At 42.6% G+C, this 26,360-nt stretch overlaps 3 protein-coding genes across 6 annotated transcripts; all 3 read right to left on the bottom strand.

Moving 5' to 3' along the window:
• Positions 1-240: 240 nt before the first annotated feature.
• LOC133026385 (probable C-mannosyltransferase DPY19L4) lies at positions 241-6,797 on the bottom strand. 2 transcript variants are annotated; one of them, XM_061093284.1, is made up of 19 exons: positions 6,476-6,797; positions 6,212-6,364; positions 5,534-5,658; positions 5,366-5,456; positions 5,134-5,255; positions 4,896-5,041; positions 4,563-4,686; positions 4,288-4,422; positions 4,012-4,143; positions 3,765-3,866; positions 3,605-3,678; positions 3,292-3,450; positions 3,074-3,193; positions 2,861-2,981; positions 2,632-2,688; positions 2,458-2,540; positions 2,196-2,328; positions 1,834-1,992; positions 241-1,591 (listed from the first exon to the last, which is right to left on the bottom strand). In XM_061093284.1, exons 1-19 carry the CDS (start codon positions 6,564-6,566, stop codon positions 1,427-1,429), a joined length of 2,292 nt encoding a protein of 763 aa, XP_060949267.1. In that variant the 5' UTR covers positions 6,567-6,797; the 3' UTR covers positions 241-1,426. The 2 variants fall into 2 exon arrangements, with proteins under 2 accessions (XP_060949267.1, XP_060949266.1); XM_061093283.1 differs by having other exon boundaries at positions 3,765-3,890.
• A 4,689-nt stretch (positions 6,798-11,486) lies between these two features.
• On the bottom strand, positions 11,487-18,073 carry LOC133025866 (nucleolar protein dao-5-like). Of its 3 annotated transcripts, none has more exons than XM_061092650.1 (16): positions 17,763-18,073; positions 16,437-16,499; positions 16,223-16,339; positions 16,020-16,130; positions 15,501-15,599; positions 14,865-14,990; positions 14,675-14,773; positions 14,437-14,589; positions 13,477-13,629; positions 13,227-13,379; positions 12,995-13,141; positions 12,775-12,906; positions 12,561-12,683; positions 12,341-12,466; positions 12,106-12,246; positions 11,487-12,018 (listed from the first exon to the last, which is right to left on the bottom strand). In XM_061092650.1, exons 1-16 carry the CDS (start codon positions 17,812-17,814, stop codon positions 11,924-11,926), a joined length of 1,890 nt encoding a protein of 629 aa, XP_060948633.1. In that variant the 5' UTR covers positions 17,815-18,073; the 3' UTR covers positions 11,487-11,923. The 3 variants fall into 3 exon arrangements, with proteins under 3 accessions (XP_060948633.1, XP_060948631.1, XP_060948634.1); XM_061092648.1 differs by having other exon boundaries at positions 11,487-12,021; XM_061092651.1 differs by lacking the exon at positions 16,437-16,499 and having other exon boundaries at positions 11,487-12,021.
• A 502-nt stretch (positions 18,074-18,575) lies between these two features.
• LOC133025707 (lysine-specific histone demethylase 2) lies at positions 18,576-26,360 on the bottom strand. Its single transcript, XM_061092438.1, has 21 exons — positions 26,217-26,360; positions 25,975-26,096; positions 24,737-24,858; positions 24,563-24,652; positions 24,235-24,346; positions 24,026-24,139; positions 23,908-23,946; positions 23,542-23,734; positions 23,275-23,459; positions 22,440-22,610; positions 22,275-22,349; positions 22,044-22,178; positions 21,773-21,944; positions 21,496-21,623; positions 21,175-21,306; positions 20,958-21,032; positions 20,696-20,812; positions 20,487-20,612; positions 20,154-20,276; positions 19,908-20,060; positions 18,576-19,772 (listed from the first exon to the last, which is right to left on the bottom strand). The coding sequence occupies exons 1-21, from the start codon at positions 26,230-26,232 to the stop codon at positions 19,689-19,691; spliced, it is 2,484 nt and encodes an 827-aa protein (XP_060948421.1). The 5' UTR covers positions 26,233-26,360; the 3' UTR covers positions 18,576-19,688.

The following is a 26,360-nucleotide window of genomic DNA, read 5'->3' on the forward strand; positions in this document are numbered from 1 at the left end:
GTTGACCACAGTGTGTCCACAAAGAAATAAACACAGCAGAGAATTACACGTTAGATTAGATTCACACAAACACAGAGTTAAAGCCAGAAGACATTTATATACTGTAGTGCTGAAAAAGACATTTAACTTATGACTTGCTCAGCAGAAAATAATAAAGCTCAACAACTGTGAATGAGTTGTTATCAGTAAACTCAGTGGAAGGATGTGTTGTGGGTCAGAGAAGAACTCATGAAACTCAGGAGCAGATCAGGAGCTGAACCAGGATCAGCTTTTATCTTTTATTTAGGGTTTTCAAAGTTTTCCTTGATTTTCAGAGAGAAACTCGCGAATCATGATGAAACAAATAAGACACGTTTAGGAGACTGATGTTTATGAGTGACTGTTGGGCCTTGGTGGAGGTTTGATCGATAAAAAGATGGAAACTGTCTTAGGAGAGAAACCTGACAACACCTCATTTGAATACAAGCCATCATGATGTAGAGAACATGAGCAGCTTCAGAACCAGATTCATATCAATGACTTCTGCTCTTACTTGCCAACTTCCCTTTTACGAAACACATCAAACCATCAGCAGAATACAGACAGACACTTTCCCTCTATCAAAGCTCATGAGAAGCAGTACTCTTCTGAAGACACATGTCCTGCAGGAGTATTTTTAGTAAGGAAACAAAGTTGATCTGAACATTATCAGATGTTCTCGTTCATCATAATTTAAGATCCGACAATCGTCTATAAATCAGGACACAATTATCACAATAAAAATGGTGGTTTGAACTAATAACAGTATGCATGGGTCAACTTAATTAATCCTGCTTCTCTTGCTGTGGTCTTGAAAAAAAAAAACAATTCTCTTCAGGCAACAAGGCAAACGTTACGGGTAAAGACGGGTGGACCGTGGTTATCTGAGGGTCATGACACATTTAAGTCAAGTATTTTTTAAATCAACATATATTATTATAACAGTATAAATCAACATCACAGACAGACAAACTTAAAAATATAGTTAAAGGCAAAATGTGTGTCTTTATCTTTGTGTTGAGATAAAGACTCAACTTATTCAGTAGCCTCAGCTGCTCTCTGCTTCTTTACAAAGTGAAAACACAGACCTCACATATAAATCCTGCATTAAAACCTTCGCAGTAACAGTGACAGTAAGGCATGGCTTATAAAACCACAGTCCACAAATCAATATGGCACATTCCAACTTCGACAGGGTCCATTTATGTTGACTTTAACCAAACATGAGCTCAACAACGTGCTCAGCTGGTTCCAATGTGTCCACGTCCCAGCAGTGATTTAACATTTTCCTAAGCACACAGGCAACGCATCGCAGGACCCGTGCATCATGGTGGACGTGATGTAAAAAAAACACCGGAGAAGAGAAGTCAGGCTCAGTTAAGTCTCAGCAGGAAGTGAGGAGCTGCCGTCAGTACTGAAAAGAGATGACAGAGTTCACTTTGTACACGTGGTACGAGCGATTCCAGAAAACCCTGGTGAAGTAGTTTGTGTACGGGGAGTAGTTCATTTTTATTTCGTGGCAGAAGCGCCCGTGCTTGGAGAAGGAGTAGATCTCCCCTTTGTCATAGACGACCTGAAAGGAAGAAACACAAGATTAATCACAAAATGGGTTTTTAGAAACTCATCTCATAATCATCAGTGAGTGAAAAGCAAGATAATGCCAGAATACACAGGCTCTAGATATCCTGTCCAATACAAAACAAAATGCACGTTTCAAAATAATATGTAGATAAAAACTGATGTAAGTTATTCTATAAGGATTTTTCAGCCAGTCCTCAGGGAGGCAGGTAGTGGTACGAGTTTAAACAAACTCACATGTCCATTGGCGATGTCCAGCAGGTCTTTGATCCTACAGCCCTTGTTGAGAGTAAGCTCTGTACAAATCGACTCCTCGATGATCACGTAGTTTGTCTTTTGAGACGTCAGGATCTTGTAGATGTCCTCTGCAGATCTCATTGCATACACCTGATAAGACTTCGAGGGGAGAAAAAAAAGAAACAGACGATTAAAAGCTAAGGAAAAGACCTGGACAAATATGTAAGACCAAGGCTAAAGTAACCATTAGTGCAACATGAATAACTGTCTGTTACTAGAACAGCTAATCTGGAGGAAGGTCATTAAACATCTGTAACTCTAGGGCAAAGTGGTTTCTTTCTCCGCGGTGTCTCGTCACTCACGTCTTCACTCCTCCTCAGCAGGTTGATGTCGGAGTAAAGTGGTAAAGTGGTCACAGCCGAGCCTGAACACAGCTTCACTGTTCCCAGCAGCTGAGGACTTCCTGCAAACACAGCTGCCACTGGAGCCTGTGACCTGGAAGAGGAGAAGAGAAGACACGTGACGCAACAACTCAAACTTGACATAAATCTTATAGATTTCATTCATACACATTCTAAATACAATAAAATAGAGAACAGAAAACAAAAAGCAAGGACATATGACCTGATCCAGCTGATCAGCTCCACTGTATCGGGGTCGTAGAACTCCTGCAGTTCGGACAGATCCGCTAAGACCCGGGGGCAGTACTGTAACACAGAGGAGAGAGGCACACAGCAGATGTATAATTTGAATTGTTCTGAGTCAGAGCGATGAAGGAAAAAGAGCTGAAGATCTCACCTCTCTCCATAAACTGAAACCAATGATGGTGGGAACGGCTGTGCTCAGGATCAGAGACTGCAGAATAAAATATAAATAACAATTCACAACTGAAGCAAGAACCTGAATTATTCAGTGACAAATGATGGTGATTAGACTCGTCTGCTCCTGTATGTTTCTGTAATAACGATTTATATTTTTATGATTGAAAGAGCACAGTGGTTGTTCCAGAGTGTCAGAGGCAACTCACCAGCACCACAGGGTGAATGGACTTCAGTTTAAGCCACTTAAACACAGTCATCCAGAGGTCTGGAGAACACACACCGAACGCTGTGAACATGCAGACGTATGGCGTCCACAAATACTTCATCCTGCGTGAAGGAAGAACACAGTCAGTGTTTCATGTGCTGTTGGAAACATGTTGGAAATCTAAATGTTTTCACTTTGACGCTGACACACTTACCCATCGAAGAGCAGAGTCAGGCCTCCAAAAAGCAACGTGTGAAAAACATGATAGATGACCTCAGGCTGCTCTCCTATTCGCCCGTCTTCAAGTCGGAGGTTGGTTTTCATTGGCTGACCACTGCAGAGAAGTGAAACGGACTTCAGCCAAAGGCCCCATTTCAGAAAGTCGCCATATAACATCATTGCATCGTGAGTGATGTGGCACGAGCCTCTAACCTGAGTCTTCTGTAGATGGTCTGCAGGGTGGACAGCAGACACACCGTGAGAACCAGGAAGTAAAAGGGAAGAACTGAGGCCTGTGTCAGTCGCAGGAACAAATCCTGACCCGGACTCTGCAAAGTCTCCTGGCACAGGAGTAGGTTGGTGACAAAGTCCCTGACACAGAGGAAGCAAACATGTGGCTGTTAGAATAAAGTATATAAAAAATATACAGACTAAAATAATAATAATATAGATACTGTTCATTATCACAAAGGAAAGTAGACGATGAGTCCAGCCTGTGACTTGGAATGATAGAGTTGTAACTCACGTCGTTGTGTTGAGCCCAAATTTTACTTCAAGGAACTTCAATATGAAGTCGCCCTCACTTACAGGTATAAGTTTCTGTGAATGGAAAACGCTGGTTATCGTCCAAACTCCCCCGATTGAACTAAACGTTTTTCTAAGTGGACAGAAAAGTGTGATTTTACCTTGACCAGATAACTGAAGGTGATCCCTGTGGTGAAGACCAGGTGGAAATGGAGGAAGAGCTTCATCACTCTGGCCACTAGAGGACCCATCTTCATATTTTGCTGAGATACAAATACAGAAAACAACTACTTCTGATTAGATGTAGAGAAAATTGAAATCTTCACATCCGAATGTCCGCAAGCGAAGAATAACGCCTGCGATTTTTCATTAGTCTGAACTCTGTCGTGAGGGCGCAGCTAACTCTACCTGGAAGTACCTCGCGAGCACGGAGCCAATCAGGAGGCTGAGCAGCGGCGAGCTGAGCAAGGTCGGGTTCTGAAACTGGAACAAGTAGGCGAGGAACAAGGAGCTGAGGTACACTTTGTGGATATCAGCCATCTGTCGGCATCACGGAAGACGGAGAAAACAAGAGACGAGAAGAGAAAAGGAAAAAGGACAATTATGAGCATCAGTCAAATCAAAAGTAGAAATCAAAGACTCGCTTGTTGTGCGGTCAAAGGAAATAGTTCAACATTCTGTTACCTTACGTGACGGCACCAGGTCGAAAGAGTCGAGCAGGAGAAGACAGAGGCCTTGGATGAAGAGCACGTAATGACTGTGTTCCCACACCAGGAGGAAGGTGAAGGTGCTGGCACTCATGGTGAGATAGCAAAACATCTGGAGAGAAAGAGTACATGGTTTTTCGAGTCCCCAGGGGAAAAAAGGTGAGATGGAAACTCCTCTACTGCCAATGTGGAAGCAGTGTAGACCCACTCATTTCAGTGTAAAAGTGGTATAAGTTATTCTGAGAGGCTCACCTCAGTGGCAGAGCAGATGTTGTTACTCAGGAATCCAGTCAAAGCCGCCACCTGACAAGAGAAGTAAGGCAGAGCCCAGTTGTCCCGCAGTGGAAGAGCATGGTCCACTTTGGTTGTGTCTGTTCTGTGGGAGGAAGAGTTCATAAAGAGGACGAGGAGGAAAAGGAGGAAGTCCAGATTTAAGAGAGGAGGTCATGATGCTTCACCACTGAAATGTTTATTCATATTAAAGCAGCAATGTCTCATTTTCAGCTCTCCAATTCACTTTTCATGGGAGAAGAAAGACAACGAGGCACGGAGAGAAGCAGCGCAGTGTGGCGGACATCCTCTCACCTGTTGATCACGTACCAGGCCACGGCCAGCATGCCGGCCACCCACGTGCCGCTCATCACCCAGCTGCACACGAACAGCGCGGTGACGTAGACCGCCTGGAGGCCGAAGACAGCGCCGACGTAGAAGTAGATCGGCTCCACGATGTCCTGGAGGCACAGGGACACAAACCGGTCTACACCCATGTCACGCAGACTCAGAAGGACTGAGAGACTTTCCTGTTAAAAGCTAAATGACCGACCTGGCTCCCTGTGACTCTGTACACGAAGCTGGTGATGAGCTCCGGATACAGAGACAGACGCTCCACTGCGTTGATGGTTTGACCGGAGAGTGTCCTGTTGTCTATCATCAGCTCGTAGAAGCCTGGAGAACAGAAGAACATCAGAAAAGGATTTGTCAGAGCAGAAGAGAGTGAAGGGGAAAGTCAGATGTCACATTTTCTTTCCTCGATAAGAAGCAGAAATGACGTGAACCTCTTTCAAACGACGGCGCCGCCAGCAGCTGCTTGTAGTAGTAGTAGTAGAGACCACTTCCTGCCTGGAAGGTGATTTCCCGCTCCAGCTCCTGAGGGCATTAAAAGTGAGTTTTTTTAGAACGATGACAGGATGACAGTTGTAACAGGAAAAAACAAGGTCACCCACCTGTCGGGTAGAAAACCAGAACTTCCTGTCGTGGTACGTTGAGAGATACACCGCGTAGAGAACGCCACAGGCAACCGCCGCCAGGCAGCCGAAGAACACGCTCACCAGACGCTGCAGGAAACTGGCTGAAGAGCAGAAACACACATCAGTTCTTTAAGCTGTGTGTGTGTTTCTGGTGTTGTCCCTGAGAGCTTCTTAAAAAAGACACAGGCAAATTCCTTGTATGTGTGTGTGCGGGAGTTTCTGATCCTGATCATTTCGATTCTGTGGCTTATTCAGCAGTTGCGCTCGTATTTATGATATCAGACATCTCTGACTCCAGAGCTGCAGGATCCAGATCTGACACAAGTCAACATCTACTGCCATAATGATGAGGATGATTGTTGTTATTAGTGTTAACTGGTGCTGCTGATCATCTGTTCTCCTCTCTCTCTCTCTCTCCTCTTGTCCACCCTGGTCACACCAGTAGAGGCAGGTGCCAGAGGTGTCTTCCTGTTTAAAGTCGCCATGTGCTCGCTCGTTGTGGTTTCTGTTTAATGTCGATTGGTCTCACTAGGATGTAAAGTTGTGATTTGGCTCTAAACACATAAAACTGACCCAGCTCCACAGGGGGTCGTCAGCAGGAGGACCACCAGCTGACTGACACTGAGGATGCATGTCATATCAAGTTAAACTCACATGTAGAAGACTTCCGGGAGGTTTTCCCTGAAGTTCCGGGTCTGTTCGAGTCCTCCTGTCTCTGTCCACCTTCCTCCTGTCTTTGTCCACCTTCCTCTTCTTCACCTTCATCACCCCCTGCACCGCTGGAGACCTTCACCGCCTCGTTCGGACCTGATCAGGCATAAACACAAGCAGACACCTTGCTCAGCTTCTCTCTGGAGGAGGTGTCTGACCTCACGGTGCTAACCCGGTGTTCGGGTAGCGATCAGCCCCCCCACTCACCTTCAGTCTGCGGGTCCGGCTCGGCCCGGCTCGGCTCGGGGTCTGCATCCCCCTCCTGGACCTCCGTCTTCCGACCTCTTAGCTCGGGCATGACGAGGGTTAGTCCCGGCAGAGCTGTGCGGTGTGGAGGGGCGGTAGCATGCTAGCTAGCAGGCGGCTAGCTGAGCCCAGGTCCCACCGGCAGGGGCTCGGCTTGGAGAGGCGTCCCCGGGTAGGTGATGCCAGGCCCGGGTACAGGTTCACTCCTCCTCCGGGCAGATGAGAACGACCATCGGTGGTGTCGCTGTGTGGAAGCGGTGGAATCTGTGCAGGAGAAGGAGGAAGAGGAAGAGGAGGGGGGAACTGAAGTGCCTGCTGCCGGGCTGGGACCGGAAGGTTTTGACTGTGGCACCGCGGTCCAGCAGCGGTGTTTTCCGGCTCAGTTCCCCCGGGGATGGAAGTCAGAGGACGGCCACTTAACCTCAGAACCACCGCTTTCAACCTCCGTGATTACACTCACATACATTCTATTGCTAATGTTTATATATTTGATTTATGTAAATACACTAACAGACCATTTATATTTATTGAATAGCTTCCATGTCATGTGACCCAGTGTCTCCAAACGTATGCAGAATTTTATGAATATGATGTTCAAACCTGTTCTTATTGAATTTAAGTACATCTTTTATTTTATATAAAAATTGACATAAATCAGTCCCTCCATGTCATGTGACCCAGTGTCTCCGTGCACCTTGTGAACATAGGACAATAATCTTCAATAGAATTTTAAGGAGACATTTATTCAATATCAGTATTTTTATTTAAAAATTAGGTTCCATGCTGCACCAGTAAGCAGCAGGGACAGAGTATTACTGCAGTTTAATACCTTCATGAGATTTCGCTTTGCATTACTATCAACAAAGACACAACTTTAATGGATTCAGTGTCTCTTGGTTTATGTGAATATTTATTCCCATGTGGCAACAGAAAGCAGCAAGAACAATGATCAACCTTTACTATTTAACAAATTCATGTGATTTGAAACCAAAAACGTGATGATAATGAGTAAATTCACAATAAGAATAATCATTAAAGTGTGTGGATAGACAAGCTATAGGAGACGGATTCATCTGAGCAGTTTAATCCATCGTTACAGATTTCCACTGCCTCATGCCGAGTGTACACGTAATATGAAAGCAAAAATATATCGAACATCAACAAGCGTGAAAACCAGAGGAAACAGTAAATGCAAATAAAAAGGCACGAATAGTAAAACACCATTAAAGACTGTGCATTTCATCCTTCAGGAACCTGGTCCCAAACCTAAAAACTGACTTAAATAAACTTAAATCCGGCTTCGTCACCGTCACACCTCTCCAGTCTTACTTTCAGGAGTTTGCTCACCTGAGGGTGTTTAGCTGCCGTGATTGTGTCGTCGTCAGAACCGTCACTTGATGACCCTGAAGAAAACAAAAGGTGTGAGCCAACAGAGCAGATACATCTTTAACTTCCAACTATGACTGCGTATGAAATATCGGTCTCACCTAGAAGGCCAGCCTCCCGGAGGCGCCTCTTCACTGTAGACGTTGACACTGGCGTTTTGCGGGAACCATTTAAAGAAGCTGCCAGTTGAGGACCTGTGAGGCGTCTATCACTCAAACTAGAGACTCTAATATACTTGTCTTCTTGCTGAGTCGTGCACCGGGGCCTCCCACTTCTCTTTCTACTCTGGTTAGAGCCCGTCTGTGCTGTTCTCTGAAGGGAGTAGTACACACCGCTGTAGGACATTTTCAGTTTCTTCGCAATTGCTCGCATGGAACAGCCTTCATTTCTAAGAACAAGAATAGACTGGCGAGTTTCACATGAAAGTTCTCCTTTTCTGGCCCTTTTGGGAGTATAATCCATCCCACAAATGTTTTCTTTTTTCTCTGGTTTCTTTGTTTTCATCTTGATCAGCGGCTCGTCATCTGAGGAGGGATCCGAAGCTGCGACAGGAGACGATACAAACAGACAACTTGTTTCAAAAAGTCACGCTACCTCAGGTTCATGGTGCTTCAAGAGGACTCACATGCAGGGGAGGGTGTGAAGAAACATTCAAAACTGGCTATAGCATTGCAGCCTTGCTGTTAAACTCGTCCTTGAGCAAACTCGGGCTCATCTAAGCAACTGAAAATGAAGCCAATTGATGCCATAAGAGCAGAGGAGGCTGTAAAACAAATGTCAACATTTAAAAATTCCTGTTGCTGCTTTAATTACATCTTTCTAACATGTCTATTGTTTTAAGGGAATGAAATAAAATGTAGCAGTGCAATAACATTTCAAGAAAGACACTTTTTTTTCATGTTTGCAGCAGGGGGAGTGTCGAGTTCTTATCACTTCCAAAGTATGCTGACCTCTCTTCTCTATATCAACAGATTTTTTAGAAGGAGCTGAGAAAGGCTTCTTTGCAGTTTTGGCGATTTTAACGAGAGGCTCCAGATCTGAAAGAGGAGCAAGAGCAGAACATGAAGGCGATTCGCTCCAGACACGGATCAGTCGAGTTATTAATACAAGCATGTGGTGATGTTTTTCACCTGCTTTATTTTTTGTGCTTTTAGATCTGGATGCCTTTGCTTTTTCCACAGGTTTTTTAGCCGCCAGGTTTGTTTTCTTCTTGATGAGCGGCTCATCGTCGGAGGAGTGATCAGAAGCTGCAACGGGAGAAGATTCAAACACACAGATTTAGCACCTTTTGCTTTCCTTAAACATTCAAAAGTAAAATCTTCTGAAACTTGACATACAGACGGGGGGGGGGTCACGTTGAACAAGAGTGGGCTGATATACAGTAGTGGGAAGTAACGAAGTAGAAATACTTTGTTTCTGTACTTAAGTAGATTTTTCACATATCTGTACTTTACTTGAGTATTTCTTTTCCTGACGACTTTTTACCTTTACTTGTTACATTTGAACAAAAATATGTGTACTTTCTACTTATTATATTCTCAAACTGGCTTGTTACTTGAGCAGCGGAGGCTCTCTCTCTCTCTCTCTCTCTCTTCCTTCTAGGGTTCAAAATTTGTAAAATTATACATTATATTCATATTGTTGTTATAATTTTTCAGTCAGTTGAGATAAATCTTAAGGAGAAACATTTTGGGTTGTTTTGTGTCTGTATAGGACTACTATAAAAAGCACTTTGCATTTTTAATTTTGGTACTTGTACTTTTACTTTTGATACTTAAGTACATTTCAACACCAGATACTTTTGATACTTAAGTACTTTTAATATGAGCTACTTTAAGACTTTTACTCAATTCATTTTCTGACGGGTGACTTTTACATTTACCGAAGTCACTGTCAGGTCAGATATCTGTACTTTTACTCAAGTATGGCTTTCAAGTACTTTATACACCACTGCTGATATATCAGTCTCACCCAGAAGGCCAGCCTCCCGGAGGCGCCTCTTCACTGTAGACGTTGACACTGGCGTTTTGCGGGAACCATTTAAAGAAGCTGCCAGTTGAGGACCTGTGAGGCGTCTATCACTCAAACCAGAGACTCTAATATACTTGTCTTCTTGCTGAGTCGTGCACCGGGGCCTCCCACTTCTCTTTCTACTCTGGTTAGAACCCGTTTGTGCTGTTCTCTGAAGGGAGTAGTACACACCGCTGTAGGACATTTTCAGTTTCTTCGCAATTACTCGCATGGAACAGCCTTCATTTCTAAGAACGAGAATAGACTGGCGAGTTTCACATGAAAGTTCTCCTTTTCTGGCCATTTTGAGAGAGTAATCGAACACCCACATGTGATGCTCCAGATACTCAACTAGCTCAAAGGAAGTTTTATATCTTCTCTCACCAGATAAACAGTTTTGAGCTGTGCTAACATAATTGCACAAGGGTTTTCTAATGATCCATTAGTCTTCTAAGGCGATTAGCAAACACAATTAACCATTAGAACACTGGAGTGATAGTTGCTGGAAATGGGCCTCTATACACCTATGTAGATATTTCATTAAAAACTAGACGTTTCCACCCTTGAATAGTGATTCACCACATTAAAATGTATAGAGTGTATTTCTGATTAATTTAATGTTATCTTCATTGAAAGAAACAGTGATTTTCTTTGAAAAATAAGGACATTTCTAAGTAAGCTTCACTATCCAGCTGTTGTCTCCTCCAGATGTTCTGCTCCGTCACACCACGGTCACAGCATTAAGAGTCAGGGCTTTAGAAACCAGTTCCTCCAGTACGAGCTGTTCTTTCCTGCACAGTTCGTTATGGGTTTGTTTTCTTCCGTCCCCGCGTTGGAGGAAGGCGCTCGGGCGAGTGTTGATGACGTGTCGTTCCGTCATTGGTTCACTGACTTCCTAGCAACAAATCTAGAGGGAAATATAATCCTGTTTTATTCTGAAACTGTTTATAATCAAAAACTGGCCAATACAAATTCCCAAAATTGAAAAAGTAAGTATAACAAAATTATAAGAATGCAAAAATAAATTCTAATTCTGATTAAAAGTCAGAAAGACAAACTTCTCTGGATCAGTAAAGCTTGTTTTGTGTTTACATATTTTAAAGATTCTTTGTGCATTTTTAATTGAGATCTAAACACTGTGAAAAGTTGTAAATGTATGTCTTGTATAATATATATATATAATGTTCAATGTAAGTGCTAATTGTTAGATGAATACTTATATCTGCAGTTGGCACAGTATTATGCAGTGTAGACGAGAGTTAAGACATTAAAGTCTATTACACAGAATAGGGCGACTTCTTCAATCCCTAAATATGAAAACATTAATTTGAAGATGTGGATCTTCTTCCAGAGTAAAACCGATCAGCTGATGGTGGCAGTTCAGAGCAGCTTTTGGTTTGTGTGAATATTTATTCCCATGTGGCAACAGAAAGCAGCAAGAACAGTGATCAACATTTACTATTTTAACAAATTCATGTGATTTGAAACCAAAAACATAATTGACCGTACAATGAAGATGACAGAGATGAATAATAATAATTAAAGTGTGTTGAAAGACAACAGACACGGAGACGGATTCATCTGAGCAGTTTAATCCATCGTTACAGATTTCCACTGCCTCATGCCGAGTGTACACGTAATAAGAAAACAAAAATATACCGAACATCAACAAGTGTTAAAACCAGAGGAAACAGTCAATGCAAATAAAAAGACGAATAGTAAAACACCATTAAAGACTGTGCATTTCATCCTTCAGGAACCTGGTCCCACACCTAAAAACTGGAGTAAAATGACTTAAATAAACATGTATATATTCATATAAAACATACATCAACTTCATACTGTATAAACACTAACTTCATACTGTATAAACATTAACTGTGATGTTTAGGGGATTAATCTTGGGATTTAGAACCTTTTGGTAAATTCCTTAAACTAATTGGTACCAACTTCCCAAACCAGAAACTGAAGGGTGCCGATGTGCCTTTTCTTCCACAATGTAACATCTGCTGCTTATTCTTCTCCTGATTCTTCCTTTGAACCCTCCGCATCGTCCTTTGAACCCTCGGATTCTTCCTTTGAAGGACTCCCTTCAGCGGCCACTGTTTCTGCTTTGGAGATGAAGAAGAATGTCACTTTTTAGTTTGAGATTTCAATCGCAGCATCAATAACGGCTTTAGTTCTGTACTCGGTACCTGTTGTGGTTTGGTTGGAGCTTCCTGTTGGTCCGGCGTCGTCCACGTCACACCTCTCCAGTATTACTTTCAGGAGTTTGGTCACCTCAGGGTGTTTAGCTGCTGTGATTGTGTCGTCGTCAGAACCGTCACTTGATGACCCTGAAGAAAACAAACAGAGCAGAAACCTCTTTAACTTCTAACTATGACTGTCGTGATCTTCTGGTCGACTCGTGTCACCTTCACCAGTCCTCACCTGATACACGCTTCTTTGTGTTCCTCTGGGTCTTAGATTTTGTTTTGGTTTTCCTCTCTTCGTCTGTGTGGTTCTTCTTCACGAGGCTCATCAAGGGTTCGTCGTCTGAGCCTTCATTCGCTGGTTCTGCCAAACAACAGTCACAGTATTGAGGATTCAATCGAATGTATTGGCGGCAAAATCCTCTGTTCTCATCTCGTTATAAATGCTGCCATGGTACCTTGTCTCTTTTTGGAGGCAGCACCTCGCGATGCAGTTGTCCTCTTTGTGTTTTTCTTCACTGGTTTCTTCTTAGTGGCTTTAAGTTTCACCAAGGGCTCGTCATCGTCGTCAGAGCTGCTGTCTGAGGATGAAAACCAAGAGTTAAGCAGCTGAACAACACGTAATTAAGTAGAATTATTTACTTCTGGTCAGTCTAATAAAGTGCTGTTCACCTTCTGGTGATTCGTCTGCCTCTTTTGATTGAGGTTTCTTGTCGCTGGCCGATGCAGCCTTTGTCGTCTTCCTTGTTATTGCTGCCAGTGGAACATCCTCTGAGCTGCCGCTGGATGCCTCTGCATATTTTACTGGAATAAAACAAAATACAGTTTTTGTCCCGATCATCTCAGAGAAAGCCTTTTTAGACATTTTTTGATTTCTACATTTCACACCCACCAAATTTCCTCGCTGCCGTCCTTTGGGATTTCATGACCAGGCTTCTTTTTCTGGGCGATCTTTTTGGCTGACGTCTGGATTTAAGTGTCTTGGCAGTTTCACTCCGAGGCTCATCATCCAAACTATCATCGTCCGCGGATGCTGCTTCTGTGTCATAACATAGAATCAAGTGTGAGAGGGAACAGCAGCGTTGTGTTGGTGCTGCAGGTTGATGTAGAGACAACAAACGTACCTTTCTTCTCTGTTTTAACAGATCTTTTTGGAGGCTTCTTTGCAGCTTTCAAAGACACTTTGGCGATTTTAGTCACAGGTTCATCGTCAGATGTCTTGGCAGTTTCACTCCGAGGCTCATCATCCAAACTATCATCGTCCGCGGATGCTGCTTCTGTGTCATAACATAGAATCAAGGGTTCAAGTCTCTGTGAGAGGGAACGGCAGCGTTGTGTTGGTGCTGCTGGTTGATGTAGAGACAACGAACGTACCTTTCTTCTTTGTTTTAACAGATCTTTTTGGAGGCTTCTTTGCAGCTTTCAAAGACACTTTGACGATTTTAGTCACCGGTTCATCGTCAGATGTCTTGGCAGTTTCACTCCGAGGCTCATCATCCAAACTATCATCGTCCGCGGATGCTGCTTCTGTGTGATAACATAGAATCAAGGGTTCAAGTCTCTGTGAGAGTAGGGGTGTCACAATACCAAAAATTCAGTAGTCGGTGCCAATACCAGTAAAATAACACGATTCTCGATGCCAATTTCGATACCACGGTAAAAAAAAAGTGCATTATTTGGATGTTGTTAATGTCATATACGGTAATTCAATGTGCTTGCGCTGCGCATATACTGAGGGTTATACGGTAGTTGCGGTCGCATGTGAGTGACGCTTTGTTGTGAGACACGTTATGCATTAAATGATACATCTGCCTCACGCCGGGTTTACACCGGACGCTGAAGCGACGCCAAAGCGACTCGTAAGCGCAGCACCAAGCCTAAAATAACAGCTGGCTCCCATCCACTCCCATGCGCCGCTTCAGCTTCCGTTGTAAACAACCATGTGCCGGCGCGCTAAGGATTAGCGCGGAGCGGCGGCGTTGCTTCCGTGTCCGGTGTAAACCCGGCGTCAAACGCAAAATACTTCCATACACGACTCTGCCTTTTTAATAAACAAGTCGAGGTGGGGCGAACGCTGCAGCCGCAGTTGCCGTCTTGGTTTTCAGAATGTAAACGTCGACTGGCGCAGCACCGATGCTAATGCTAAGTTGCTAACAGCTGCTGGCATCGAAGCTGACGGTGCCTACGGTACTTCAAAAACTTGGGCATCGGCATCGTTTTGTTATGTTAGTATCGAAAGGTATCGTAGGTATCGGTTCTCGTGACATCCCTATGTGAGAGGGAACGGCAGCGTTGTGTTGGTGCTGCTGGTTGATGTAGAGACAACGAACGTACCTTTCTTCTTTGTTTTAACAGATCTTTTTGGAGGCTTCTTTGCAGCTTTCGAAGTAACTTTGGCGATTTTAGTCACCGGTTCATCGTCAGATGTCTTGGCAGTTTCACTCCGAGGCTCATCATCCAAACTATCATCGTCCGCGGATGCTGCTTCTGTGTCATAACATAGAATCAAGTGTGAGAGGGAACAGCAGCGTTGTGTTGGTGCTGCTGGTTGATGTAGAGACAACAAACGTACCTTTCTTCTTTGTTTTAACAGATCTTTTTGGAGGCTTCTTTGCAGCTTTCGAAGACACTTTGGCGATTTTAGTCACCGGTTCATCGTCAGAGCCGTCGTCTGTGTTCAAATGGGAAAAACAGTTACACACAGCAAAGAAACAAAAACAATCAGAAACCAGAAAGTGCTGATGACGTGGTGATGTAACTACCTGTATTGTTGCTGTTTGGGTCGTCAGACCTGGGTGATGCGTTTTCCTTTTTCCCTGATTTCTTAGCAGATGCAAACTTTGTTTTCATCTTGATCAGCTGCTCGTCATCTGAGGAGTGATCGGACGCTGCAACAGGAGACGATACCAACAGACACGTTTGCCACATTCTTCTTGCAAAAGGTCAAAATACATCAGGTTGAACATATTGTACTTCAATTCGTACAATTTAGATGAAACATCACTAGTGAAAACATCACTAGGATTATTTTATATTCAATTCCTGCCAATAGATCCCTTTGACCTAAATCTTACACACTGGACCTTTTAATAAGGAAAATGAATCAAGACTAGGAAGAGTCTCAGCTGCTCCACAAACTGTGGGGGTCACTGAGGGTCACTGAGTACCGACTTTCTAGACTACCAAAACTTCTGCACATGCCAGAGTTACCTCTTTCTTAACTTTCTATTTTGCAGAGGGTGTATTCACTTCACATCCACTTCATGGAGGCACTGAGAAAGGCTTCGTTGCCGTTTTGTCGATCTTTCTGAGAGTCTGTTTGTCGGAGCTTTTCACTCCAGATCGATCGATAACATCAGCATTATATTTGAAAAAAAGACGTGTGTTGAGTTAATTACCTGCAATCTTTTTTGTGCCATTAGATCGGGAGGATCTGGTTGATGTGTTTTCTTTTTTCTCTGGCTTCTTTGTTTTCATCTTGATCAGCGGCTCGTCATCTGAGGAGGGATCCGAGAGAAGATACAAACAGACCACTTCTTTCAAAAGGTCACACTACCTCAGGTTTAAAACATTGTGCTTCAAGTGGCCTCACATGCAGGGGAGGGTTTGAAGAAACATTCAAAACTGGCAACAACATTGCAGCCTTGCTGTTAAACTCGTCCTTGAGCAAACACGGGCTCATCTAAGCAACTGAAAATGAAGCCAATTGATGCCATAAGAGCAGAGGAGGCTGTAAAACAAATGTTAATATGTAAACATCCTGTTGCTGCTTAAATTACATCTTTCTAAACTGTCTATTTTTTTAAATGAATGAAATTAAATGTAGCAGCGCAGTAACATTTCAAGAAAGACACTTTTTTGTTTATGTTTGCCGCAGGGGGAGTGTTGACTTCTTATCACTTCCAAAGTATGCCGACCTTTCTTCTCTGCATCAACAGATTTCTTAGGAGGCGCTGAGAAAGGCTTCTTTGCAGTTTTGGCGATTTTAACGAGAGGCTCGTTGTCAGAGCTGTCGTTCGGCTCCGGATCTGAAAGAAGAGCAAGAGCAGAACATGAAGGCGATTCGCTCCAGACACGGATCAGTCGAGTTAATAATACACGCGTGCGGTGATGTGCTCACCTGCTTTCTTTTTTGTGCTTTTAGATCTGGATGCGTATGCTTTTTTCACAGGTTTTTTAGCCGCCAGTTTTGTTTTCTTCTTGATGAGCGGCTCATCGTCGGAGGAGTGATCAGAAGCTGCAACGGGAGAAGATTCAAACACACAGATTTAGCACCTTTTGCTTTTGCTAGAATACATATTTTACTTATGATCGGCTCGACTGTTTCTCCTCACGGTTAGTGCTTTTCAGGAGTTTGGAAAGAGGCACAAAGTCCTCAGAGCTGGGGCTGTCCCTTCCTGTTATCGGCCAGAGATACAATGAGATGAATGAGTTAAAATTTAAATATTAATATTAAAATTAATAGATTTTTTGTTTACACATCCTTAATTTACTGTAGTTTCCAGTAAATGTTCTCCAGTACTCAGAGTCAAGTATTGTTATTGACCATGAACAAGAGTGGGTTAAAATATCTGCATAATATTTACTATGAACAAGTTATGAGTGATATGATGAACTTTTCTCAAACATTCAACAGTACAGGTTTTGGAATTACATAAAGGTGAATAATGATCCCCACTAGGACTCTGTTTTTTTTGTTTTGCTGTGTTTCTCCCAAGTGGGATCCTGTAATACTGTATACCCCAGCAACATGTCTATATGATGTATGCTATATCATGTATGGTGGGGTGTGCAGGTATGCAATGAAGGTATGAGTGGATATCATTTTGTACTCTGTTTTGTAATAGATGCCTATTTTTGAGACAAATATGTGCAAAGTCTGTTATTAGAGTCAATTCTCAACCATATACTACTTGTTCCTGTATAAAGAAACATGTTTGATTTGCCATTGCCTAAGAAAAGTTTAATAAAAACTTCAGTTTAAAAAAAAAAAAAACATTCAACAGTAAAAATCTTCTAAAACTTGACATACAGACCAAGAGTGGGGTGAAATATCTGTGTCACCTCTTATGGATTTATAATATATATATTCAAAATGAGAAAGTTATGAGTAATATAGTGAAAAGGATGCCAACTTTGAGACTAATTTCCGTTTAAAAAAACATAAAGAATATTCAATTTCCATTATACCTAACATAACATAACAAAACTTTCATGGTTTCCTCAAACTACCACATGACAGGGGGGGGTGTCCCACTGACCAAGAGTGGGGTGAAATATCTGTGTCACCTCTTATGGATTTATAATATATATATTCAAAATGAGCAAGTTATGAGTAATATAATGAAATATAATGAAAAGGATGCCAACTTTGAGACTAATTTCCGGTTAAAAAAACATAAAGAATATTCAATTTCCATTATACTTGTTGTATTGTGTGGAAATAAAACCAAACGTCCATAACAAAACTTTCATGGTTTCCTCAAACTACCACATTTGATACCGATGTTTGAATTTAAAACGAAACCATGCTCTTGTTTGGATTTGATCCGTGTGAACTTCCTCCATCTTTGTTTGCCCCCAACTTAGTTCCGTTCGCGCACATCTGGCCCCTCTGTGCAGATGTTTCACAGAACACACATTCCGGTTCCTCTGTTTACCTGCAGCGTCGTGTGGCTCGGTGCTGGGCGGGTCACGTGATCTAACGTCCATGTTGTTAATCACTGTTCTTCTTCTCTGATGTCCTCTTCATCCAAAAGGCGCCAACTGGCTTCTGTTAGCTTCCGCTGCTCGTTAGCTTCACTAATCCAGCTGTGGTCAGGTGCTCGCGTCTCCTCCAGATGTTCTGCTCCGTCACACCAAGGTCACAGCATTAAGAGTCAGGGATTTAAAAACCAGTTCCTCCAGTACGAGCTGTTCTTTCCTTCCCAGTTCGCGTTGCGTTTGTTTTCTTCCGTGCCCGCGTTGGAGGAAGACGCTCGGGCGAGTGTTGATGACGTGTCGTTCCGTCATTGGCTCACGGACTTCCTGGCAACAAATCTAGAGGGAAATATAATCCTGTCTTATTATGAAACTTGAATCAAAAACTGGACAATACAAACCCCCAAAATTGAAAAAGTAAATATAACAAAATTATAAGAATGCAATAATTATACTAAAAAGTCAGAAAGACAAACTACTCTGGATCAGTAAAGCTTGTTTTGTGTTTACATATTTTAAAGATTCTTTGTGCATTTTTAATTGAGATTTAAATACTGTGAAGTGTTAAATGTATAATGTCTTGTATAATACATTTATAATGTATAATGCAAGTGCTAATTATTAGATGAATAAATATAGGCACAGTGTTCTGCAGTGTAGACGAGAGTTAAGACATTAAAGGCTATTTCACAGAGTAGAGCAAATCCATAAATATGAAAACATCATTCTGAAGATGTGGATCTTCTTCCAGAGTAAAACCGATCAGCTGATGGTGGCAGTTCAAAGCTCAGTTTATTACACACGTACAAGATAAATATTGAAGCACTGTGATGTCAGACAGACGGGACATGATTCTAGATTCTCACACAGATCTGACTCTACATGTAAAGCATCATTAGTCAACACCGCTGTGCTGATTCCCAACAAGTAAGGTTCAGTTTGAATTCAAGAGCTAACACAAGAGAAATAGGAAGGATTTACTTTCCTCCTTTGGTTGGTTGTGTGACCTTTTTTAAACAATGATATTCAAAAGTTGTACAAATACATTATTATTTTTCTCTAGGTGGTAAAATCCTAATCCTGATCAAATCCCTGAGAAGGTAAGGGGACGATCTAGTGTCTTCTGATCACTCTCAACCTCAAGAGGAATTTATCCTGTGACACAAACTATTCATTTTCTTTTTTTTTTCAAATCAAATCAATGCTATAAATAAAAGTGCTATCGCAGAAGGACTAATAGTAAATATCTAACCTTTCATCCCGTTCTCTAAACCATTTGTACCAACACATATATCACATGCAAAACAATGTGAATCCATTACAGTTGTATAAAACATTGGTAGGCAACTCTCAACGAAGATTTCGTTTTTAAACATCACTGTATCATCTCTTGAAACTCGATCTCTGGAGATTAAATCTTATTCAGGTGGATTCATGATTAGAAAACGGAGAGTTAACCAATGTTTCATGCAGCCTCATGTCTTCAAATGAACATTTTGAACCATTTCATCACAGAAGTGCTCACGACACAAACTGTAAAACTCAAGAGAAGATCATCCTGCTCTCCACACGGGGATCATCTCCCACAGTCCACCTCCTTTGCTACTATGGTTTTTTACTTCTTGACGCCGACTAAAATCCCTTTAACAGCTGGTTTGTGACATAAATGAAAATCACTCTGATCAATCGTGTGTTCAGTATGTGGAGCCGGGACCTGGAGAGCTGGAGTTCACAGTGTCTCGCTGATCAGACAGACGACAGTGTGGTGAAACGACCTGTAGAGCGACTGAGGGAACACAGTCAGAGTTGAGTAACTGTCTGTTTGTCAGTGAGCGACCCGTGTGTGTGTCCATGCTGGTGCTGTTGAGTGATCTGGTGCTGACAGTTTACATAGCAGCCATCTTGCTGGCCTCTCGGACCCCACTGAGGTAGGCTCCGGTCACAGTCTGAGGGAAGTGTCTGTTGGTTGCCTGGTAACAAAGATGGTAACATCGGCAATAAATCCATTAAAACCTGTTTCACGGCAAACAGTTAATTGACTTGTCATAGCAGGAAGAGCACTGCTGTTATGGATAACGTGCTTTTTATATTTGTTATAATATTACCTCGCCAGCAAAGAAGACTTTGCCCTGAATGTCTTCAGCAAGGATATCATAGGCCTCTCCACTGCCGCCTGTCTTCACAAAGCTGTAGGACATCTGGGACCAGATGTCTTTGCTCCAATGTGTGACAAAGAAGTGTATCGGCTCCGGGACGTCCTGGCAAGAAGAGAATAACAACAGAGATCAAAAACACACACACAGCCACACACACGCACACAAAAATGTAATCGCAGAATGTGATGTCATTACCTGTTCCTTGAAAAGTTCACGCAGAACTTTCATGCACTCATCAGCCACCGCCTTGTCCTCCAGGTCCCGAACAGCAGGGACGGCGTCCCCAGTGATCACTGACATGAGGACAGCCTGCTTTCCCTACAGACACATTCAGGCACGCAACCATAGCATTAAATCACAGTGTAATCATGACAGGAGGTCAAACCTGTATATTCATGTGTCTTGCTAAGATGCCCTCTTTCTCTCATGGTTAACACAGAAAGAAGAACTTGTACATTATAGAAAAGACAAACAGAAGTGAGGCGATGTTTGTGTCTTCGTCTAGTGGGTGAACGGAGAGAAACAAACCTGTGGATCCATGTCGTAGAAGACGCTGAACATGCCTCTCTTGTCAGGAGCCGGTGGGATGTGACCAAAGTAATCAGCCCCTTGGATTTTTTTGTCCCAGAATCTGTATGGGAACTGAAGAGCGATCTGCAGGTGGAGATACAGATGTTTTATCATTTAGCCACAGACAGTGGAGAGTGAAACTAACAGACACCTCAAGCAGATTTCACCTTTTCTATGATGCCAGCTCCCAGACTGTGGATTGCTTTCAGTTTCCTTTCAGGAAGTGGAGGGTTGAACTGAATCATATTCTTCTGCAGTAAAGTCAATGGGACTGTAACAAGAACCTAAAAGAGAAAAGAACGTTTAGTAAAAATAAATTTGAAATAAAGTCATTAAGAATAGAAAGATTAAGCTTAGTTGGAACTCTCTAAGTCTCTATGGATAATATAGATTGTGTAATATCATGTTGAAGAGTCTTTATGTTTTTACCTTCTGTGCCGTCCACTGGGAACCATTGGAGGAGGTAACTCTGACAACGTCACCTGAGTAGTCAATGGCCTGAACCTAATATTTAAATAAAAAGTACATTTACTGCAGTATTTAGTACACAACTTCATACTCTAATGCAAGTTAATGAAAGACAGGTTAATTAAGTTTTAAATGTAAGTTTAAAGAAAGAAAAAAGTCAGTAATAAGTCAAACCCACCGGACACTTTGTGCGGACGTCCAGGGCCTCGGCCAGTTTGTGGAGTAAGACGGAGTAGCCCTTATTAAGTAAAGTGTGGTCTCCTGAGAATTGGGCAAAACACTCGTTGTGATCCCAGGATCTTGCTGATACCTAAAAACAAAAGTTTTTATCGTATTAATAGATGAGCAGCTTGCAGACAGCTCAAAGAGACTGAGGGGTTTTCCAGTTTCCAGCCTGAACTTCCTCTTCGTCAGAATACATCACCAAACTTTCGGTTCATAACGAATCTCAAACAGGAAAGAAAAGTTGCAGCGTTTTTAAGTTTAGAGTTTTCCAGACCTGGTCTAACATGCTTCCACAGCCGTACTCCAGGTTGCTGAGGTGAAACTGAAGCACCTTCTCCTCCAACTCACTAAACTGGATCCCAGACTCCTGCAGAAAGTTCTTCTTCACCTCCTGGACTTTTTCTGCAGAAATAAAATCATACTAATACATAAAAAATACATCCCAAGTCAGATTTCAGCAAGAAGGCCAATAATGACTCTTTCCTGATAATATATAAAACGTTTTAATCTAAATTTCCAGTGACATGGAGTTTGGTGAAACGGTTCAGCACCTCCCAGTGGTGTGTCCTGGTTCTGTGACTTGTCCTTCCTCCACTCGGACACCACGTCCAGGATGGCGTTAAAGTGGAAGTCCATGCGCTTGTCGATGGCCGGGTCGGTAACCTGTCCTCCCTCCTGGAAGAGGTCACAGCGCTCCCTCAGCTTGTGCATCTGGATGCCCATCTGCAGCAGAGGAAGGACGAGGGAACAAATCGTTAATAGACTAAAGATCATGATCAAAATACAGCAAAGTATTTTGGTTCCATGCACATTCATTCTTACCTGTTCACACATCAGGGCAATGGGGTTATTTACACAACCATTGACAATTTGTGCTCCTCGGCCCACAGTGACGCCCAGAGAGGAATCGTCCCACACTCGACCTCCGATTCTCTCCCTCGCCTCCAGCACCATCACCTGTTAAAGCAAAGGAAATAAAGGATGTAACCTTGTGACCAAACAACAGTGTGAAGATGTGAAAATAATAATCCAAGTAAAGTGAAGTATTTTAACCTGAGTGCCAAAGTTTTGCAGCTGCCGGGCAGCAGCGAGTCCTGAGGCTCCGGCACCGATGACGATAACGTTCTTCTGTAAAAAAAATAAGATGTTGGAGGACTGTGAGCTTTTAAATTAAGATAACTTATCACAAATATGTAGATGTAAGCGGTCGACACTTACAGCCCGATGGCTTTCGGGGAGGAGCGGCTGTTTGACCGCCAGCAGACCCGTGTTGATCAAACCCTTCCTGGTCATAAAGTTGAGCACCCGGTCCATCTCCTGCACGCAGCGCACACGCACCAGCCCCCGGACAACGATGTGCTGGGCACATTTCTGAGAGGTCAGCATCTCCTTTAAGATAAAAAGATAAATTATCTCAACTGCTTGTTGTTTTATGGAGTTTTAAAATCACTTTTAGGGAACAAATACATATTTATAAAAGGTAGAAAAACATAAGAAAGGAATGTATTTCCTGGTTCAATAGATCAGTGTTGGTGGATGTCAGTGTAACGGGGTAAATATGTTGATTGTTAAAATCCTGTTCAACTTGGAACTGTAGTCATTGTTTTTTAAGGTATTTCTTTTATTTTGCCGTGTTTATTTTATTTTGAAGGGCCACAACAGGAACTTCCGGGGATTAGTGGGGATTAGCGGGAGACAACCTCTTTTTTCCCTCAGATGCAGTTTCCACAGTACCGAGTAAGTTGTGTCCCTTCTGTCTGTCAGTGTTTTAGTTGATTATGGTTAATTAAGTGTTTAATAATATGCATTTTTTGTAACTTTTCTTTTATAGATGATTGTGTTCCATTAGTGATTACAGGTATGTTTGTTTATAGTATATAAGGCAAAACTATACGATCACGTGTTAAGGAGATGCAGTTCCCACAGTACCGAATGATTGTGTTCCATTTGTGATTACAGAGAATAAAGTTTAATTGTTCTACCAAGCCTGAGTCATGAGGGATGAATAAAAAGAGCAGCAGTACGAACACAGACCGTCACATCAGCAGTGTACCTTGCAGTTCTTGTGCCAGGAAGCCAGGATGAGGTTACGCAAAGCCAAGTACATGGTGGGATCCCGGGAAAACTCTGGAAACTCGTAAAGCTCATCCAGCTCCATCATGTCCGGTCGCACACACAGGGCCTTGCCACACTCATTAGGCTGATAGAAGGGCTGGAAGTATGGACACAGACCTGGAACTGAAGGATACAGTTATGATGAGTTAACCACATAATGCTCTGGACTGACGTCTCTAACTTTCTCCTGCTCTCACAGACTTACTCTGTGGCGGTACAGCTCGGCAGTGATCGGCCCGCAGGTCGTTCAGAGACAAGTTGCTGGGAGAGCCTGACGGACTCATTCCCACACAGTCGGGGTAGTAGGCGGCGAGGAAGGGGCTGGCTGGACTTTCTTTAAACAGTGGCGGCAAAATCAGCATCGAATGCCACCAGCTGTCGGTCACCTCCGCTACTCTCTGAGAGGATAAAAGAGGTTGGGGTTAAAGGGAAGGAAAATCAATCCATAATCTTTTAATGACACACAATAGATGCATAATCAGTTGGTTTAGACTTTGTATAATAAAGCATGTTGGCTGCAGACTGTTCCTTATTTGCTATGATCCGTGTTGGGATCATCCCCAGCTCTTACCAGGTCCTCGGGCTGGGAGCACTGGTCCGGGCCTTCACTCTGTAGACAAGCAAACAAAGTTATTACAACAACAAAAGGTCACTTAGTCAACGCCTTGTTTTTTCAGTTTCCTGTTCACCTTGATGTTGTTGAACTTCATTCCACAGCGATATGTTGCTGCTAAGGAAGGAGTGAGCTGGATCTCCTTAGTCAGCTGACGCCACTTCCTACACTCGGGTTTGGTGCATTGAACCTGAAAGGAACATGTAAACATGTAACATGAATGGAGAACTCAGAGATGCCACATTCAGCTGTTTGACAGGAGCCAGGATGGCAGCGTCCACGTACCCAGAACGGCAGCTGCTGATCGGCCATGAAAGCTTTAAGACTGGGCTCACTCTTCCCATTGCTCGTCCACACCTTCTTCCACGATGCAAAGGTCTCATATCCGTCTTTGTGGCTGAAATAAAAGAGTGTTAATCAAATTTCATCTTTATAAGAGGTGAGCCTGCTCTGAGGTTCACGAGTTGCCAAACACTCAAATATCTCACTTATACTCGTCAGACAGGAACACTTGAATTAATACAACCATGATATGTTGATATATGATGAGAAATTATTTCCCAAGATGCAGTTCAGTACTGTACTGAGGATATTTCTTCTCTGTCAACATTACCTCCTGTAGTAGTGATCGAAGCATTCATTGCAGAAATGTTCCCCACAGGACAGATGATACCATCGAGACGTGTATCCGTTCTTAGCACATCTGAGAGGAGACAGCAGAATGAGCTCCACCAGCACGTGACTGAGTTCAATCTTTTTACTTCTGCGTTACCAAGAAACCTGGTACCTCTCGTTTGAGCTGGCGAAGCACACGGGGTACGTGGCCGAGCATCCAGCCTTCTCACACTTCCTGTACTTCTTCTCAGACTGATCGTCCTCTTCCTCTGTGTCTGTAGCTTTTCTCTTGCTCTGGAAGAGAGTGTTGAGACCAAACTTAAGTAAAAAAGTATTAAATACGTAAATCTGCAATATTAACAAATACAAACTAGAGTGTTATTATAAACGCAATAATATATACAATGCAAACAGGATTGCACACAAAATGATGGTAAAATTAGAAAGACAAATTAAGTAATGACTTGTTTATATGAAATTAAACCTTTTTGACATATCAAATTAGATTATTGATCCCACGGAAGAGAAGTTAATATGTTACAGCAGCAGACAGAGGAAAATACAACAGAACACATGCAAATATTAAATAAAATACATGGAATATGCACCTAATTTACACCTTTCACTACAAACAGAATATTATGCTTAAAGAGAAGCACTTGAGTAAAGCTGCACGAGGATCTATCCTGTATTTGTACAGTAGGAGATATTGAAAAATATGAATATACATATAAAGGCAGGCATGGTATATAAATATGAATAAATACTGTCACATACTGAACATGTCAGTCAGAGTATAAAGGCTTTTTGATTGCCAGGTGGAACATGGCTGCTGCTCAGTGGTTACTTGAGCAGGACGGCTTGAAATATAGAATTGAAGTTATCCTTCAAAATGTTTACCCTCATCAATGCTGCTAAAATCTAAATCTTAATTGTGTTTTCCTACACTTGACATCTATTGCACTTGTGTCCGTCCTGGGAGAGGGATCCTCACATGTGTCTCTCTCTGAGATTTCTACCTTCTTTACCCTGTTAAAAGGGTTTTTAGACGAATTGACGAATTTATTGACGAATTGTTTTATACCTTGTATTACTGTGTATATATATATATATGCCTATTTATTTCATTCCTATTTATTCAATGTATTCACTTTTAACGTATCAACTTTTTTATTGTACCCTCGGCACCATTGTAAATGAGGGTCATATCCCTCAATGTGTCTTCCGAGGCTTAAATAAATATTCAATCAATCAATCAGTAGTTTGTCCTGACTCTTGCTGAGGGTTAAGGACAGAGGATGTCTCACAATGTTAAAGCCCTATGAGACAAATTGTGATTTGTGAATATGGGCTTTATAAATACAATGTGATTTATTGATTGATTGATTGATTGATTGATTGATTGGTTACCTGTCCAGGGGGCGGGTTGCTGGTTCTCTTCACCCGGACGTTGCTCTGTCTCCCGGAGGATCGCGGGGTCTGGCTGTCCCCCCCCTCCCCGGAGCTCCTCTTCCTCCTCTTCCCGCAGTAGTCTGCACAACAACAAAAAACAACAACAACAACACAGGTGGCGTTAGTGTGTGAGGTTAGCACATGAACACAGAAGAGGATCACGTTTAGCGATTAGCAGAGAATGGGAATCGAACACTGACCTGCGTCCGACAGCATGGCCAACCCGCTCGTCACCAGTCCCCAGCGGTTTATTGTGTGTGTGTGTGTGAAATGGTTCGATTCCCTTCTATTGTTGCGGGAGTAGAGAGGCTGGTTTCACCACCCCACACCCCCTCTCCGCGCTG

The sequence above is a fragment of the Limanda limanda genome, chromosome 19, assembly GCF_963576545.1.
Source record: "Limanda limanda chromosome 19, fLimLim1.1, whole genome shotgun sequence".
Lineage (NCBI taxonomy): Eukaryota > Metazoa > Chordata > Actinopteri > Pleuronectiformes > Pleuronectidae > Limanda > Limanda limanda.

Bases quoted from the DNA above. Each gene is read 5' to 3' on its own strand.
- LOC133026385 (XM_061093283.1), bottom strand. From the start codon at position 6,566: ATGCCCGAGCTAAGAGGTCGGAAGACGGAGGTCCAGGAGGGGGATGCA. The intron at 3,891-4,011 runs GTAGAGTTAGCT...AATCAGAAGTAG, and splicing joins TGCTCGCGAGGTACTTCCAG to TTGTTTTCTGTATTTGTATC. The intron at 2,689-2,860 runs GTGAGTTGCCTC...TTTATTCTGCAG, and splicing joins CCATTCACCCTGTGGTGCTG to TCTCTGATCCTGAGCACAGC.
- LOC133025866 (XM_061092648.1), bottom strand. From the start codon at position 17,814: ATGGACGTTAGATCACGTGACCCGCCCAGCACCGAGCCACACGACGCT. The intron at 15,600-16,019 runs GTCGGCATACTT...ATCCCTCCTCAG, and splicing joins TGTTGATGCAGAGAAGAAAG to ATGACGAGCCGCTGATCAAG. The intron at 14,991-15,500 runs GTAATTAACTCA...CTCCTGTTGCAG, and splicing joins TGGCACAAAAAAGATTGCAG to CGTCCGATCACTCCTCAGAT.
- LOC133025707 (XM_061092438.1), bottom strand. The intron at 24,347-24,562 runs GTAATGTTGACA...CTTTTATTTCAG, and splicing joins TTCGATCACTACTACAGGAG to CCACAAAGACGGATATGAGA. The intron at 20,277-20,486 runs GTTTGTTTCTCT...ATGTGTCTGTAG, and splicing joins TCTACGACATGGATCCACAG to GGAAAGCAGGCTGTCCTCAT.